The 18,769-nt window shown below is 42.4% G+C and overlaps 1 protein-coding gene across 6 annotated transcripts in view; it reads right to left on the reverse strand.

Annotated features, from left to right (window-relative positions):
- Nucleotides 1-18,769, reverse strand: part of EXTL3 (exostosin like glycosyltransferase 3) — a 106,962-nt gene that overhangs the window by 34,323 nt on the left and 53,870 nt on the right. For 3 of the 6 annotated variants that reach the window (XM_028519123.2, XM_028519120.2, XM_028519121.2), the window contains exons 2-3: nucleotides 5,680-5,772; nucleotides 1,219-3,847 (exon numbers count right to left, since the gene is read on the reverse strand). In XM_028519123.2, the coding sequence (XP_028374924.1) occupies nucleotides 1,219-3,366 (2,148 nt within the window). In that variant the 5' untranslated portion in view covers nucleotides 3,367-3,847; nucleotides 5,680-5,772. Of the gene's footprint in view, nucleotides 1-1,218; nucleotides 3,848-5,679; nucleotides 5,925-18,769 lie in introns of those variants that run through there. The other 3 variants (XM_036032028.1, XM_036032029.1, XM_036032030.1) reach the window with 3 other exon arrangements.

The raw sequence follows: 18,769 nt of genomic DNA on the forward strand, positions 1-18,769 counted from the left end.
AAATGTTGCATATTTTCTTCCATCTTCAATATTAAAATGGCTACACAAAAATTCGCCAATTTTGGTAAGTTTTTTTAAATGCACACTGAGGACAGCTGTCAGAATACAATCTAACAAACCTATTTCGAATGAAGTTAAAGACAATTAAGCGCTACTAGAGCCATCTTAGCGGGGGTGGGCGGGGGGAGCAGGGGAACCTTTTTGGCCAACCTAATATTTCACATGAATAAATTCCTCAATGAAATAAATTTTAAAAAAACTGATCAAGCCCAAATGTTTCCCTTCCAGACAAATTCTTCCTAAAAACTACACTAATTTTCTTAAGCAAGCTTCTAGCAACATATGACCCACCAGAATTCCTGCCCTTCCTTGCTATCTTCTTCTGGAAAGTACCTGTATTGTAGGGTAAATAATTAGCAGTTTTCTTAAGACTTGCTCTAAGACCTCACATTTAACAGAAATGGGCAAACTTGTAGACTGTCGAATTTACATCGGAAGGTGTATAAACAAAGTACTCAGAACTGAAGCCCTATCCTGCATATTCAGCTCTATTTTTCCTATAAAACACAGCATCCTCATCATGACAAATAAAGGCTGAGAAAGAACCTAAAAGAAACTACAGTAAAGGTTCAGGATCTCCAACCCCGCAACATAAAAACCCCACCTCTGGTCTTCCAAAAGACTCCCATAATATCCTGGTGAATGACACAGGTTCTCTTCCTAACTCCTCTGGTATGTGATTAAAACTGCAGCTTCTGGAATCAGACATGCTAAAGCTCAGCTCCTCCATCAGTTACCTCCATCCCCCAGCTACTGATCATGACTTTGAGCAAAATAATTAACCTCGCTATCCCTCGGTTTGAATACATATAAAGAAATCACAAGTAATGATATAAGTTCTAGAAATGCTAAATTACAGTGCCCAGATCACAAGTGCTTCTTAAATGCTGGCCTTTCGTCATCAATCTCATCATCACCTTTGTTATCACACAGAAGAAGCCAGTATCAATTTCCGTTCTGGAGAGTCTTAGAAGATTTAGGGAGTAGCAGAGATGGAATGGGCAAGGCCTGAAAGGACTGAAAAGGAAGCAAACAAATTTCACTGGGAAAGAAACTGGATAGGTTAAAAAAGTGTATATATACCTATATACATATAGACAAGGGAGTAAGAGTGAAACACCATCTCATGCAATAAAACAAGCTGCTCATTTTTGTTACCATGATGGGGACGCCAATGTCAGGCCACAGAAGGTCTTCTGACGGTAGCTTGGGAGAATTCCACACCACCACTACCTTGTTCAGGTAAGGGAGGCCATTCAATCTCTCTAAAGAGTTCATCAGCACTTCCTCCCGCTCGTAAGTCAACATCACCACTGTGAACTGCTCCCGTGGAACGTTGCCTCCAAGTGCCGCCTGAAACTCCTTGCCGGAACCCCCAGCTCCGCCACCAATCGGCCGAAAGCCAGTCCCTGAGCCCAAGAATTTGGCCTCAGAGGGTAACACCGGGTCAAAGGGTGTGTGGGGGAAAAGATGGAAAGGCCCTGGGGCAGAGTTCCAGCTGCGGTAAAAGTCAGTGACAGTCAAAGTAAAGTTGCGGAGGTATTTGGGTGAGGCGTACGGAGGCTCAGTCTCCACCGGCCCCAGGTCCAGGTCCCCATTGTCAGCCATGTTGGGGTCAGTCCCAGCCGCCTTGCCTGACCGGTGGGGGATCTCAGCTGCCGCCTCTTCCCGGATGGGAGCGGCTGGGATCTGTATGCGAGTCCTAATCATAGCCAGCACGGTACTGAAAATACTGTCAGCAGTCGAGAAGTAAGTCTCCCAGAGAAAGCGGCCTTGCCGCCTCATAGCCAGCAGGTCACTGTCCGAGAGACTTCGTAACAGGAAGTGGACCTCGGTAACACGTGGCTTGGGCACCACCAGGGCTGCCTCATTCCACTGCAGCATGTCCTGGTAAGGAAGCTGTACTTGCTCCCCCAGCACAACTGGGACAGCACCGACCTCCAGGGCTTCGAAGAGCCGTGTTGCACACCCGGATGATATCACCAAGTGAGGATCCCCGGGAGTGATAATGAGGGCAAAGGTGGAAAGCTTCAGTAACTCCAAGCGGTCTTCCCGCTCCCCACACAGTGCCCACTCAGTAGGCAGACTGGGTTTAGGCTGGTTTTTGCAGGTAAATTCTACCAGGACCTGATCCAGCTTGCTGTCCTGCACAGCCTTTAGGGTGGCAATGATACGATCATCATAGTCAGCCGGGGGGTCACCCTCCATTTCTTCTTCAAAGGAGCGGGCCTCCTGAAGGCTGGATCTCAGTGATTCAATCTTCTCACCCTGGAAGGTGAAGAGATATTTGCGCTTAACTGGCACCTGTGGTGGGATTTCCATGAAGTTGGGCTCCGACATGGCATGGACTAGTGGCGATACTACCAAGTCAAAGCCAGGTCTGTACTGGGCAGCGTAGAACGTGGACTGGGCCACCATGGCACGGCCTGTACTGACATTATACAGTAAGTTCTGTGTGTCTGACTTCCGCGACAGGCTGATGACGACATGGTTGTGTCCATCTGTCCGCCAGTGTGGTAGAGAATAAAGCTGCTTCTCCAGTTCAGCAGGCCGCAGAACTACTGGCTCCTGCATCTCTCCCACCAACACCACGTAGAGGCAGGCAATGTCCGCATTTTCCGTAACATAGACGTTGGCCCGTACTGTGGCCTGAAAAGCCTGCTTGACCAAGGGATCCAGGTAGCTGCCAAAGGCAAACTGGTCACTGTCATAAACATAGACTGGAAATCCAGAGGTGAGAGGGCAGCGAGAATAATCAAAACAATTGTGCAGCCGGCAACCTCGTAAGACCTTTGGGGGAGGAAGGCCAGCGTCATCCTTCTCTGGGAGCAATCGGATGGGCAGAGAAAGTTTGGGCTGATTTTGGGCCATTAGCTCCTTGTAAGAATGCTCAGTCTGGCTAATGACATTCTTAAGCTGAAGGAGGTCCTGTTTGGCATTCTCAATACTCTTCTTACAGGCTTCGATCTTCAAGTTCAGCTTGGCAATTTCACTGTTCAGCTCTTGCCTCTTGGCTTCCAGCTGCAAGAGCTCTTCACTTACAGACTCACGAATTCGGCAGAGATCCAGCACGTGCTTTACCTCGCATAGCTCGTTACCAGCCCGTGGGCCAAAAATCCGTTTGCCGGCCTCATCAGCCTCATCCAGAGTGGTGAGATAATAGTGAGCAATGAGAGGGAAGAAAACCAGAATGATGAAGAGTGTAAAACTGAGCCACGTGAGTCGGATACGATTGGACCACCGTAACATCCAGGTTTGACCTCCATTCCCCACTCCCCCATTCCGCAACATGGTATAACCTGTCATGAGTTCCTCTGTGGCTCCTGCCCCCTCTGATCACGTTGGGTCACTCGCCATAACCGTGAGTTTGTATTAGACAAAACTCAATCTCTTTTTACTCACACATTTCCATAAGAGTGAGTGTGCTCCCTGTACAAGGCACCAAATAAAATGGAAATTTCATTTTTCTCAGCTGTAATTGAAATGGTCTCTGACCCTATTCCAGCAGATGTTAAGTTCTGGTTGTTGATCAAAGAACATGTCCTTAATCTTTGTCAAATGGTAAAAGGTACCACATAGCTGATGAGATGAAAAGGAGGAAGTCCCTGATGCAGAACCCCAGGAAACACATCCTGGAATCGGACAGACTTTTTCAACGGCCATAGCTCTTGTTCCTTGGTTTTGCTGACCAACAACTATGCATAGTCACTATTCACAGTTATAAAGTAGCTAGTTAGGACGGAAATAAACACCAGCCTGTTGTCGATGTCATCGCCCACAATCAGGCCTGCAAAAGAGAGAGAAGCATGTCAGTCTTGAAGAGATTATGTTCAACAACTCTGCCCTCCCCCAGTGCATTTCTAGAAAATGCTTAAATCTCGTAAGATGGAATATTAGCATGTGTCTCACAGAACATTTTAAGTCCACTGTAGGTTTTGCTTAATATGGATATTTTTACATGTGGTTAATAAGAAATGGATAAGTCCAAAACCAGCTTCAGTTTTTACACACACATACACACACTCACACATACACACACTCTCACACACCCTTCTTCCTGTTTAACTGGACGTACACCAGTATTAGAACCCGATAAAATCACGGTCAACCACATTCAACAGTGGGCCGAGATGCCCGCAACAGTGCATTATTCTAGACTCAGGCAGCATCTTTTTTTTTTAAGATTTATTTATTTATGTATTTATTTTTAGAGGGGGAGGGGGGGGGGGGGGGAGAGAGAGAGAGAGAGAGAGAAACATCAATGTGCAGTTGCTGGGGGTTATGGCCTGCAACCCAGGAATGTACCCTGGCTGGGAATCGAACGTGGGACACTTTGGTTCCCAGCCCATGCTCAATCCACTGAGCTACGCCAGCCAGGGCGGCAGCATCTTTAGTTGAAAAGAAACACCTTCTTATCCAGCCTTGGTAGCTACATTCATTCTTAACATGAAAGTCTCCTACTGAACTACTTAAAAAAAAAAAAAAAAAACCCTCTTCATGAAGCTCCATTTGTTATATTCAGAGATGAAAAGAGTTGAGAACTCCTTAGAGCTTTACCCAGTAGTAGATGCAGTAATCCAGAGACAAAATGTATTTCCCAGTTTGCTTCTCATGTATCATCTGTTAGTAGACATCATGTGCTCCTTCTTAGAATATAAATAGTAACTTTGTCTTTTAGAAAGAACATTATACTTAGAAATGAAGGGCACTATTTCTTATCCTTCAGGGGCAGATTTGCTATCAGACCTTAGGCCTCAGTTTCCTGAACTCCCAAAATGGAGATAACAACAATACATTGTGTTGCTATGAAAATAAAGGACAGAGGATGTGAGGGTACTTCTGGGTAATAAACATGGGAACAACGTTCCCAGGCCTGTTCTCTTACCGAACTTCACTATCACAGGCTACAGAAGCTTTTGCATGTACTTTCACCTCCAACTCAACATATCTAGAACTGAATTCACCATATTCTGTGCCAAAGAATACTTCCAATTTCATACCCTTAACATGTATAAAACACATATAACCGTGGGACATTCTAAAATATAATGTCCTCCTTGATCTCACGCACTTCCTTTAGCCTGAGAGATGAGACACAGGCAAGAGCAGGGCACCACCAGACGGCAGCATAAAGTAAGTGGTACTTCACCGGCACTCACTGGCTCCGGCTTCTACCTGTGTTGAGGATGTACAGCTATGAAAGGTTTGATAGTTTTCTCTCCCTTCAAATAAAAATTAGAAGTTGATGACAATATTACTAGAAGGCTTGAGTAAGTTGAGCAAGAGATAAAGACAGCAAACAATATAAGTCATGGAAAAAGCTAAATTTGGGTGATCTAAACTTGGATAACTAATAGCTGACCAAATATCCCAAAGACTGTAGGTTAATATTTCCACATTGGTTCCACGTTTAATATTGGTTTAGTATTAACCAAATTGGTTAATAATGTGGAAATATTAACCAAAAAGCACTGTCCTTTTAATGCAGGTGTTAAAATCTCTCTTTCTCTAAAAGAATATTCTCTGCATTTATGATCAAATCATAACAAAGACAGAGTGGACTGGAAGAAAACAGGAAAGGTATAATCAAGCAGTTCAACCGAGTCACCCCCTCCTTACCACAAGTTTCAGGATCCTTCCTTTCTCTGGCTCATGTTGCGTTACATTTTAGCATGTAATTTCTTGACATAGTAAACTCCAGGTCTTGCTGTCCTGACAGAAAATAAAAAAGTGGCATGCTATTAGAAAAATACTTAATAACCAAGGTTCTATTAAAGAATTTATTTTGTGTCCACTATGAAAAGGCTTCCCTTATGTATCTAAGGTGACAATATTAATGTCCAAAGACAGACAGACACTTAAGTGAGAAGGCGCATGATTAATAAACACACTGGGACAACGGGCATAAACTGGCACTCTCAAAGGCAAACCATCCACATATGTGGTTATCTATTTATGTGCTCTAAGAGGGAGTAAGTCAAAACACTAAAATAGAGAAGTATACACCGAGACATTTACAGAGGAAATGATTTAGCGGGAATGGGCTTTGAAATCCACAGGGCAGGGGTGGGAAGTGCTGGAGGTGCAGAGGAAGCCAGCCAGCTGGGGCCTGCTGGGGCACTGGCCGGTGGGGGTCCGTGAGGGTGCACTCCATACTGCGCTCTCTGCTGTGGAGATGTCTGAGTTTCTCCTGTTGACGGCTCAAAGGTATATTACACAGGGTCTAAACAAAATGTTTTTAAAAAGTCATTTGGAAACAGGCTATACTTAATCTCATACTGCTAGTGCCACCAACTTATATATAAACAGCTAGAAGTAGAAACAAATATTCTAATGGAAACCAGTATTTCAATAGTGATTGAAAGAATTTATCCCCACCAGATTCCCAAACAAGATTTTACCAAAACAAGATGAAAGTGTCATTAACATCCAATAGTATGAACTCTCTTTTCTAAACAGCTAATTAAATTAGTTCGAGCACAAAAGAAAAAGAAGAGCCCTGGCTGGCGTAGCTCAGTAGATTGAGCTTGGGCTGTGAACCAAAGGGTGGCAGGTTCGATTCCCAGTCAGGGCACATGCCTGGGTTGCAGGCCAGGTCCCCAGTGGGGGCCACACGAGAGGCAACCACACACTGGTGTTTCTGTTTCTCCCTCCCTTCCCCTCTCTAAATAAATAAATAAAACCTTAAAAAAAAGAGTTTTAAAAAATAAAATGGAATGCTTATTAAAAATAAATAAATAAATAAATAAATTTTTAAGAAAAAAAGAAAGAAAAAGAAAACCCTCAGTATCTCTTCTGTCATTCTCCAGAAAATGACAGGTGAAGGTAACAGGATGTAGGAATAAATGTCACTGGAACACTGATAAGGAGCGATGGCTAGATTTTTACTTCAAAAGCAACGTAACACCTTACTCTCAGTCATCTGCCGCAGCACTGAATGCCTAACTTGTCAGCCTGCCCCTGCATTGCATTCCACACACAGAAACCAGAATCATCCTCTCAAAACATGAATTAGACCACAACTCTCCCCTCCTTAATTCTTTCAAAGGCACCCATTGTACTCCCGGGCTCTTCATAACCAGCCCCTCGCCGCCCACCCCGCTAATCTCATTTGCGATCACTGTTCCACTTGCTCCCTCAACTCTAGCTACATGGGCCTCCTTTCAATTTCTCAACAATACCAGCTCTTAACTGCCTCAGAACCTTTATACTTACCGTTCTTCCAGTCTCAGATGCTCTTCCCTAGACTTTTCTCTGGTTACTCTCATCCTTCTGACCTTAGCTTTCTTGATATTCCCATTTAAAGTAGCCTTTCTTCCTCGCCGACGCTACGGAGGGATACTGCTGCATGGCGGGTTCACCGTCTGTCTCGCAAGCTGGACCTGGTCCAGCACAGAGGCCGGTTTCCACAAACCCCCTGAGAGGCTGTCTGATGGTAACTGATGTTCACTCTGACACAAATCAGCACCCTTCCCTTGCCTCCTTGCTTCCCTTGCCTCCTTGCTTCCCTTGCTGCTTCCTGGAATAGGTTGTTGTCCTGACCTGGTCAAGCAAGTGAAGTAATTTCTGTACCCTGCAGCATCATGTACTAGTACCTGTGACACTTCCCCCCTTCACCTATATAATTCTTTGGCACCTGCCAAGCAGCACAGGGATCCATTGCATCTTGCAGCTGCCCAAGACACGCCTGGTCTGTAACTTTCTCTCAATGACCTCAATGAATTACCAGACTGGAGTAGCCAGCCTCTTTCACTCCCTCGCTGCCCTCCATTTACAGAGGTAGACTTTCGCTCTCATGGCTTTTCCCTGGGTCTGCGTGCACTAAAAGACACTTTCTAGCATCAATCTATTGATTTTCTTTAGAGTAGTATCTTTTCATTTATTTATTTATTACCTACCTTCCCCACCAAAACCTAATCCTTGAGGGCAAGAAACTGTCTGGGTGGATCACCGCTGCAGGGCCTGCCACACTGTGAGTGCTCCGTAAACATCTGGTACATGAATGAGTTATATCGCGGGTCACATCTTCGTTCTACAAGCTCTCTGCTTTTCCCTTGATTTCCCACGAAACTCTACTTCCTGGTGTTTAACCTATTTCCTTGACTTACTCTCCTGTTGTGCTTTGCTGGTACCCAGTCTTCCTCCTACCTCATATAGAAAGTGCTCCTGAGGCTTTCAGCATCATCCAGTAATGAACCCAATCACATAAATGGCTTCAGCTACCTTAGCTACTACTACACTCTTGCAGTCTCATAAACTAGAAACAATATGATACATGGGAAAGAGTACAGACCCCAGAACTAACCAGACCTGGACCAAATCCCAGATCTGTAAGCTATTAGATAGTCGATTAACCATTCTGAGATGCCATGTTTTCATCAGTAAAAAGATAACACTCGTGTTCAGGATTGCTATAAAAATTAGAAACAGTAAATAAAACATACTCTACACAGCATCTAATACAGTGCAGGTTAATACATATGTGTAATTATATAAATATATATTTATATATAATAGTAATATGACCTATCTCCTGGCTTTTATGTCATTGTGGACTGATATTTTAACTCCACCTTGCTTTTATGCTGAATATTAGCCATTATTAACAGAATTCATGCTTGTTTAGATTCACCCATATATTTACCAATTTCCTTGCTCAGAATTCCACTTCTTTTGTATTTCATTCCTTCCCTCTGGTTGTTGCATTTTCCCTGACCTAGTTCCTTCAGTGAGAGTCTGTTGGTGCTATCCTCTCTATTTTATCAGTAAATCTTCAATAATGATCTACCAGAATATACAATTCTAAGTTAACAATTCTTTTCTTAGACCGACACTGCAGAATCCTCTGGATTCCATCACTGCTGCTGAGAAATGAGATGTCAGTCTAAGTATTGTGCCTTGTCGATAACCTAACTTTCATTCTTGCTCTTCATTAAGATCTTCTCATCTTCGGAGTTCTGCACGTGTCTACATGTGGAATTTGGGGGAGAAGCAGAGACACTCAGCTCTCATTGTACTTTGATTCTTGAGTGCTTTCTGATTCATGTTTTCTACTAATCTAGAAAATTCTCAGCCACTGTCTCTTCAAATATCTACGTCCCTCATTCTCTTCTTCTTGAACTCCTAGGAGACGACCAGATATCAGTCCCATCTCCCCTTTCCGTTCTCCATGCCTTTAAACCTGTGTTTTACATTTTCTCTTTGTCTTTTGTGCTATCTTCTGGAAACTCCCTCAGATCTATCCAGTTTAGAGGTCAGGAGATTTTTCAGTAAACAGAAAATAAATATTTCAGGTTTTAGGGATTACATATAGTACATGTAGAATATTTTCTTTTGTCTGTTTTTTCTTAACAACCCTTTAAAAATGTAAAAACCATTCTTACCATGCAGGCTATAAAAAACAAGCCACAATCCAAATTCACCCCACAAGCCACAGTTTGAAACACCTGATCTACTTCATTAATTCTTCTTCTGTGTCTAAGCTGCTGTTTACCCTGCCCACTGAGTTTTAATGTCAGTGACTGTTTTGTATTTGCAGAGGCTCTACTAGCTCTTTTTTTTAACTGCCCTATTTTTATGATGGCACCTATTCTCATGTTTTTTATCCCTTCTCTTCACATGTTTAGGTTGTTTAACCAGCTGATTCTTACTTAGAAGGAATGGTAGAGTGTTTCCTCGCATGGTTGCTAATTCTGCATTAAGTTCACTTTGGGCAGCGCTTCTATTTCTGAGAAACCTATGTGGTCTGGGTTGGGGAGCTGTCCCTCTGGAACAGTTTGTGTTTTCCGGTCACTTCTGCGCCGTCACCCACCTTAGACCACTTTGTATGTCCCAGCCCTACCGGTACTGTATAATTTGTAAATTTGAACAAAACCCCTATGAAGGGAAACTCACAGTGATGAGTTCTCAATGGTTATTCCTTTCAACAACCAGTCCCGAATCCACGAGAAGAAAACCATCTGTGCATGCTCACGGCCAAATGTTTTTCTAGCCCGACTACTCCTTCAGTGAAGGTTTAGCCCTTTGAAAGGCCACCCTCTTCTCTGGCGTCTCAGCGCTAACACTCACAGGCCCAAGGCTTTTTTGTTCTTGCCTCCGGGAAAACTAAATCGCAAGTCACTTGAGACTGGCAAACACCCTCTGAAGCTGTAGCATCAGAATGCTCTTCATCAGACTGCTCTTCAGCGTTGCAACCCCCAGGCTCCCCTGACCCCACCTTACTTTTTTTTATTTTAATGAGCTCCTTGAGAGCACAATGTGCATGTTGTAGCAGGGGATTTTTATATGTATTTATCTAGTCTGCTGTTTTGCCAAAACCAGAGATCTCCTCCAGTCTTTTGTCTATGCGTGACTATGTATCTGCTGTCCTTTTTTGTAATCTGATTTTTTCACTTGCATTAAGAACAGTCTAACATCCCACATCATTAGACAGTCTACTACATGATCACTAATAGTTGTGCATCATCCCACAAAAGACCATAATTTACCTAACCAATCCCCTTTTGTTAGACATTTAAGTTTTTTCCAATTTTTCATTGTAGTCAATGCTGTGACAACTATTCTTGCAGCGATCTTTGCAGATACCCCTGCTTATTTCCTTAGAATTTTTTAACGTGAAATGCTGGGTCAGAGCAAGAATATCTTACCATCTTTAAAATTACTGTCTACTAGAAAGATGACCATTCATCCTCCCACCAACAATCCAGAGAGCGTCCATTGCCCAACAGTGCGCCAGTCACGGCGTGACAGAAACGGTTCTTACTCCCCACGAATCCATTTGCTCCCCTGTATTTCTCATTCACTCCGCCGTGTAGTTTGGTTGGAGTCATAAGACTAGTTCTCACCAAAAGAAATGTGAGCACAAGTCACGTGTCACTTCTAGTACAAGGCAGCTAAAAACAAGTATGGACTCTTCTTCCCACCACTGGAGAGACTAAAAGCAAAAAATTCTAAAACTTGAAGTGGCAAGAGAGAAACCACTCATACCCCTGAGTCACCGGGAGAGGACAGCCACCACCCCACATCAAATTGTGAAGTGAGAGAGAAATAAACTTTTATGTTAAGTCACCAAGATTTCTCAGTCTACTGCTAAGGTTAAGCATTAATTAACTTAATCCAACTGAATGTCATATTTTAAAAATCCTCACCCGAGGATATATATGTTCACTGATTTTTACACAGAGACGGAGGGGGATGTGGGGGGGGGGGGGGAGGGAACACCAATGTGAGAGAGAGACATCAATCAGTTGCCTCCTGCAAGTGCCCAGATCGGGCCCGAACCCACAACCTAGGCATGTGCCTGACCAGGGAACAAACTGCAGCCTTTTGGTGCACTGGACAGTGCTGAACCAACTGAGCCAACAGCAAGGGCTGGATGCCATTTTTTAACTTGACAGTTTATTGATAAAATGTCATTCTACGTTTTCATTTACCTTCTTTATTACTGGAGGTCAAACAATTTTTGTTCATTGATCATCTGTATTTCCCTTTTTTATGTACTACCAGTTCACACATTCTGCCAATTTTTCTATTTTTAAAACTGCTCTTTACTGCATTAGTCCCCTGATTACATCAGTCTTCTGCCTTACTTTCAAGATCCTCCAGGTTTGCTCCACCCGTCCGCTCCGTGTGAACTGGGCCGTGCACATTGAAATCGTGACACTTTTCAAGCACTACCCCATGCATGAAAGGAGCTAGCTCAAGCGGGGCCTCCTCCAGTCTTCCCCATCGCGCTCCACAGCAGCCTCACTGACCGACACGTGGAATGACGTTCCTCCTCCTTTCCACTCACCCACTTACTCTAAGAGGCCATTTAAAGCCCCACCTCTTTCATAAAGCCTGCTCCAGCTACACTGGATTTTTCAACTCTCTAAACTCCCAGTATCAGGGAATGCAGAACTTCGTTGTTCATTAGTTTCATTTAAAGAATTTATTTCTCTCCAGTTAGATTAAAAACTCCTTACAGGAAAATACTATTTTCATCACCACTTTTGAAAGCCCTCTACAGAATACCACAGAGTTCTGGGTCCCAGGTAACTGCCCAACACATAACGATTGTTGAAAGTCTCCGTTTGCATTTGCGTTCTCAATCAAGTTTGAGACTTGGAGTCTATATAGTCTTGGTTCAAGAAAAGTAAACATTGTTGCCCTGGCTGGCATAGCTTAGTGGATTGAGCGCGGGCTGGGAACCAAAGTGTCCCAGGTTCGATTCCCAGCCAGGGTACATGCCTGGGTTGCAGGCCATAACCCCCAGCAACCGCACATTGATGTTTCTCTCTGTCTCTCTCTATCTCCCTCCCTTCCCTCTCTAAAAATAAATAAATAAAATCTTTAAAAAAAAAAAAAAGTAAACATTGTAAAATAAAAAGAATTCCACATCTAAGAAGAGGTTTGAAGGCCACTGGACATACAGCTAGACTTTCTGGCTCAGGACACAACCTTGAGAATTTAAGAATGTTGCATCATTTCTTCCTATTAATGATATTGAAAATCCCTGCCCTGGCTGGTATAGCTCAGTGGATTGGGCACGGGCTACGAACCAAAGCATCGCAGGTTCGATTCCCAGTCAGGGCACATGCCTGGGTTGCAGGCCATGACCCCCAGCAACCGCACATTGATGTTTCTCTCTCTCTTTCTCTCTCCCTTCCCTCTCTAAAAATAAAATAAAAAGAAAGAAAGAAAGAAAGAAAGAAAGAAAGAAAGAAAGAAAGAAAGAAAGAAAGAAAGAAAAGAAAAGAAAAGAAAGAAAACCCCTACCTACATCCAGGGTTATTTGGGGACTGAATAGGACATAGTACAAAAATGTGTGGGCCACAGCTAAGCAGTGCTGACAGGAAAATCAACATATGAAACACTTACAATAAAAAATAAAAACAAAGTCTCAAATCAACAACCCTGCTACTCTAGGGTTATCGTAGTAGAAATTCTACCTTAGTTCTACTACAATAACCCTGCTATAGGATTACTGAGTTATAGGCTAGCTCCTATTTAAGAATGTAAAAAAGAATAAAGCAGAAGCAAAGAAACAATAAAGAGCAGAAAACAATGAAATTAAAAAAAAAAAAAACGAGAAAATTCAGTTAAAGAAATTGTGGAAAGCAGTATGGAGTTACCCAAAAAATTAAAAACGAAACTGCCTTATGACCCAGAGATTCTCCTTTTGGGAATTTATCTGATGGAACCTGAACCACTAACTCAAAAGAATATAAGCACCCCTAAATTCACTGCAATGTTATTCACAATAGCCAAGACTTAGAAGCACCCCAAGTGTCCATCAGTAGATAAGTGGGTAAAACAACTATGGTATGTTTACACAATGGAATTCTACTCATCTGTAACAAAGATAATTTTACCCTTTGCAACAGCATGGATGGACCTGGGGAACATTATGCTAAGTGAAATAAGCCAGTCAGAGAAAGACAAATACCGTATGGTCTCATACGTAGAATCTGATGAACAAGCTCAATTAATATGCAAAATAGAGACAGACTCAGAGACAGAGAACAGGCTGACAGCTCTGGGCGCAGGGGATGCAGGGGTCCAGCACAAAAGAAAAAGGACTCATGGACGTGGACAGCAGTGTGATGATTGCCGGGGAGAGGAGGTGGGTGGAGGTGGAAGAGGATAAATGGTAATGGAAAAAAAATACAATACAAAATAAAGAAAGAGAGAAAGAGTTCTGACAAACCTGCAAGACTGACACAGAAAAAGAAAAGGGAAAAGACACAAATTACCAACACCAGGAATGAAACAAGGACTATTGCTACAGCCCCTGCAGATGCGCGGGCTCAGAACCAGTCACCCCAAGATATGCCTCTGTGGCATGCTGGTTGTTCTGAGCTAAGGGCAATTTTAGCTTCAGGCTCAAGAGTAACTTCTGCCCCTCCCTTAACCACCTATAAGAATTTTAATTAAGAGCCTTGCCCATAATAGAGATTATCAGAGATGACCTCTTTTGATCTACCTATAGGGCAGGGCCCGGAACTTCTATTTACTAAACACGCTCTTCTCACCACCCCGAGATTATCCTTTGAAGCCCCCAAGGCGCATTACCTCATCCCCAGCTCAGGATGTCTTCTGTAACTACTTTCCCTTTCTATCTTTGAACCTCTCCTGCACGTAGGGCCTCTGGCTCTCTGGTGCATGCAGGTTTGCCATACAAATGTATGTATTAAATTTGATTATTTTCTCTTGTTAATCTCCTTCAAGTCTATTTGATTATTAGACCAGCCAAAGGAAACTTGAGGGTAGAGGAAAGTTTGTTCTTCCCCAATACAGGCATTAAAAAGATAATATGGGAACACTATGAATAACCTCACCCAAATTTAACAGCTTAAATGAAATGGACCAATTCCTTAAAAAATGTAAACTATCATAATTCCCACAATATAAATTATATAATTTGGCCTGTAACTATTCAATGAATTGATCTCATAATTTTAAAATTCCCAGAAATCTCCAGTCCCAGATGTTTTCAATGGAGAACTCTACTAAACGTTTCAAGAATAAACACCTGTCCTACACAATCTCTTCCAGAGAAGGAACACTTCCAAGTTCACTTTATAAACCTAGCATTACTGTGATACAAAAACCATACTAAGGCAGTACCAGATAAAAACAAAACACCCAACTATATGCAACTATCTCTCATAAATATAGGCATAAAAATACCTAACAAATTAATGAACAAAATTCAATAACATATAAAGAGAATTAAATTACACTGCCTCTAAGAGAGGAGTGCTAAATAGGAAAATGCTTTTTTAATGTAGTTAATCTTATCCAGAAGCATGAAAGTTCTCCCCATTCATGCATACCTTCCTTCATTTCTCCTACCAGTGTTTTGTCATTCACTCCACCCCCACACCCCATATTAAGTTAATTTGTATCTTATATTTTTTTTCTCACCCATTCTCTTGGTTGTCCATCCCAACAGCTCTGTCTCCGGTTCCTTTCACCACTCCTTAAATACAGTTGTTTCTCATGGGCTTGTCCTTCGCCTTCCTCTCTTTCTCTGTCTTCACTACTAGAGCTTGCCAATCAGCTCCAATTAGCTGCCCTAAATGGAAACTCAAATTTACCTCTCTAACCTGGACCTCCCTCCTGAGCTATCTCTTCCAATGATGAGCAATACAAACATCCACACCTTAGTGCTCCAATGGCAACAAAGGTAAAGTAGCAATAGTAAAAAGCTACTGTTTCAGGACCTGAAGGAATGACCTACCCTGTAGACCACAAGCAATCCAACTGTTGTGCCCCAGGAGGCCTGCAAGCAATCAAGGTGGCAGCTGCCCAGGACACAGATAAAGAAATCTGTAGTCAAGCCCTGGCTGGCGTAGCTCAGTGGATTGAGCGCAGGCTGTGAACCAAAGCATCACAGGTTCGATTCCCAGTCAGGGCACATTCCTGGGTTGCAGGCCACGGCCCCCAGCAACCGCACATTGATGTTTCTCTCTCTCTCTCTCTCTCTCTCTCTCACTCACTTTCTCCCTCCCTTCCCTCTCTAAAAATAAATAACTAAAGTCTTAAAAAAAAAAAAAAAAAAAAGAATCTGTGGTCAGCCAACAAAAGAATGCTAGGGAAACCGAACTGCTGCTTTTTATCTGATTAACCTTTTCTCTGAATTCCAAACTCCTTACCTACCCTTTTCCTGGATTCCAGACCCCTTACTTACACTCTTTTTCTCCTTATAAAAAAGGTCAGCTTGAAATGAAAAGATGGTCTTTTAGATATAGATGATATATAATCCACTGTCCTCTCAGATCGCTGGCCATGTGAATGAAGTGCCCGTAGAGCTAGAACCCTGGTCTCTGTTTATCGGTTCCGGTAGTGACAGGCAGCACAAATGCCAACTCTCCCCATTTCACTTACAGTAGTGTCTTCTCCCAGCAGAGAGGAAAAACATTTTCAAAATGTTTATCCACAGTTAGAGATTCATCATTCAGATCATGGCTGATGCACTACTCTTTACTCTTTTCCTAGTCAAAAGTAATGTTTCCTCATAAATGGAAAGCAGAATTCTTGATCTGCTACCCACTCACTTAAAGGCTGAAAACACACTGTGTTCCTGGAAAGCTAAAATGGTAAATAACTCAAAAGTCCACGCAGTATGCTGAGAAGTCAGCTGGAGAAGAGCTGCAGTTCAGAATTCTGCGTATACCACATTCCCCCTTCATCTTCTCAATGCACCAAGGTCCTCTATCATCTCCTCTACTCTGCAGAATCTTCTCATATTCCTTATCACAAAGGCAAACTCTGTATCATGGGAGCATTACCTGTGGTCAGGGCCTTGCTTTCAAGAGTTTTTTGACATAACAGCCATTCTACTGACTTTTCACTCTGATACTGAAACTTCCTCTCATGGACTTGAGATAGTTTTCTGTTAACTTAGGGGTTAATGCCTTTCCAAAAAGTTGTATAATTTTCTTTACACAAAAGCAAAACTAAACTGACCTGAAGTAAAGCATTCTATGGAAGAGAAAAAGAGCAGAGGGAAGAAATAAGGGAGTTGCTGTTACACATTACATCTGAAAGACTAGAAGGGAAAATGGGGAGAAAAAGAGAGAAGCTAGACACTTTCCAGATGTTCCAAAATGAAACTGACTGACTTTAATATTTTATTTTATTTTATGTTTTAAGATCTTATTTATTTTTAGAGAGAGAAGAAGGGAAGGAGAAAAAGAGGGAGAGAAACATCAGTGTGTAGTTGCCTCTTGTGCACCCCCTACTGGGGACCTGGTCCACAACCCAGGCATGTGCCCTGACTGGGAATCGAACCAGCAACGCTTTGCTTTGCAGTCTGGTGCTCAATCCACTGAGCTACACCAGCCAGGGCTGACTTTAATATTTTAAACAATTATAATAACTAAAGTTATTGAATTTTTACTGTGTGTCAGGTTAAACCTATCATACACCTTAACATCGCTGGTTAAATCTTCACAACAATCCTGTGAAGTAGGCACTGCTACTATTCCCATTTTGTACATGAAGAAACCAAAACACAGAGCTTAGGTGATGTGCCCAAAGTCATCCACATTGGGTAAAAGTTAGATTCAAATCAAAGCCCCTCTATCTCTGAGGCCCACACTTCCAGTGTCTTAATCATTGTGGTAGCCTGTGATACTAACTCCAGGAACACAGCACACACGCACATCACACCAAGATTACTTCAGATTATCCATGTTACTGCTGCCCCACTGCAGCCACGGACAACGATTAGTTAAAATTAAAGCACATGGTAATACTACTCTAAAACCTAAAGCTGCCACTATAATCATAATTAAAATATTTATCTATGTGGACAAAAAAAAGGGCTCTATACTAAACCTGACGAGCTCAGGGGAGGCCTGCATGGCGGCCTTACAAACTCAGAGACCGGAAGTACCCACATGGGATGGTCTGAACACGAAAGCTCCTAACTAAAAGCAGTCATGTCCCAGGACCGTAGCTTCCTTGACAGAGGTCAGTCTTCACTGTAAGTGAGCCCGTCTATTGTCCTGTTGCATCTAAGATAACATACCTCTGAAATGTAGTAGGAACATGCTTTTGAAATATAAGAGTAATCTTCTTTCCCAGACCCCTCAGGGCACAACCGCTGCGCCAGAGCACAAGACCACAGAACCGTCATCATTATCTTGTTCCCCAGAGACCATCTCTAAGTGCTGTCAATGTTTATTAACTATCCTGTACCCATCAGTGTGAAAGAAGTACATGTTTCTCCATTTTGCTGTCATCCAATCCCAGAAATTTCTCTGCTTTGCTTTCTCCCGCCTCCTTAAATCTACTGCCAGTGGATTTCATACAACCCTCCTTAACGGCATTTTCTCAATCAGTTAAGATTTTGCTTCCCAGCAATTGTCATCAGTTTGGCCCAAATGAACTCATAAAAATTCCCTACAGTTTTGAATGTTTCTTACGTTGACATCTGCTAAACAACAAAATACTCAGAGGTACGTATCTCTGCCTGTGTCCCTAGGACCTACCTGTGCATCTGTGCATGTGTGATACTATCTTCTCTTTTTCATTGAAGCCAAAATTGGCCCATCAAACAGGCACAATTCCATTACAACCCAGGTGCAGGTTCTACAGAACTGTATGTGCACTGTAACTGTTACTCCACTGCCCACAAGCCCTTCAAGTTGGGTAAAGACAGTTCTGTACAGAAAATCATTTCAGCAAGGTTGCTGAAAGCAGTATTTCAGACGTTTGGTTTTGTTTTTAAATGCAGACATCCCAAAAGAACATCATTTCCTGATTCCTTACTAAGCATAAGCATGACAAACAGCCTGTTTTGGCAACGTAGTACCTAGTTCAAAAACCTGGAAGCACTAAAACAAAATTCCCAATACTATACTATCCTTAAGACTCCGATTTCTCTCTTCTATTCAAAATAACAGACTATACTTTCAAAGGAAGCTAAAACGGCAGATAAAGAATAACTTGTAAGAACTGCATTTAGGCAATTCACAATTATAAGAGACCAAAGCCATGTGTTTTTCAAAATACAATAACCACTCTTCACTGAATAAATTTAACCTAGTTTTAAAATAAGGGAAATACAGCCATACTTCAGAGATACTGCCGGTTTGATTCCAGACCTCCAGAATAAAGCAAGTTGTAATCTTTTTTGCTGGTGGAGGGTCCTGCTTTAATTTGTAATAAATGAATGAATGAATGAATGAATAATAAATAACAAAAAATCCCACAACAT

This window comes from Phyllostomus discolor, chromosome 8 (assembly GCF_004126475.2).
Source record: "Phyllostomus discolor isolate MPI-MPIP mPhyDis1 chromosome 8, mPhyDis1.pri.v3, whole genome shotgun sequence".
Lineage (NCBI taxonomy): Eukaryota > Metazoa > Chordata > Mammalia > Chiroptera > Phyllostomidae > Phyllostomus > Phyllostomus discolor.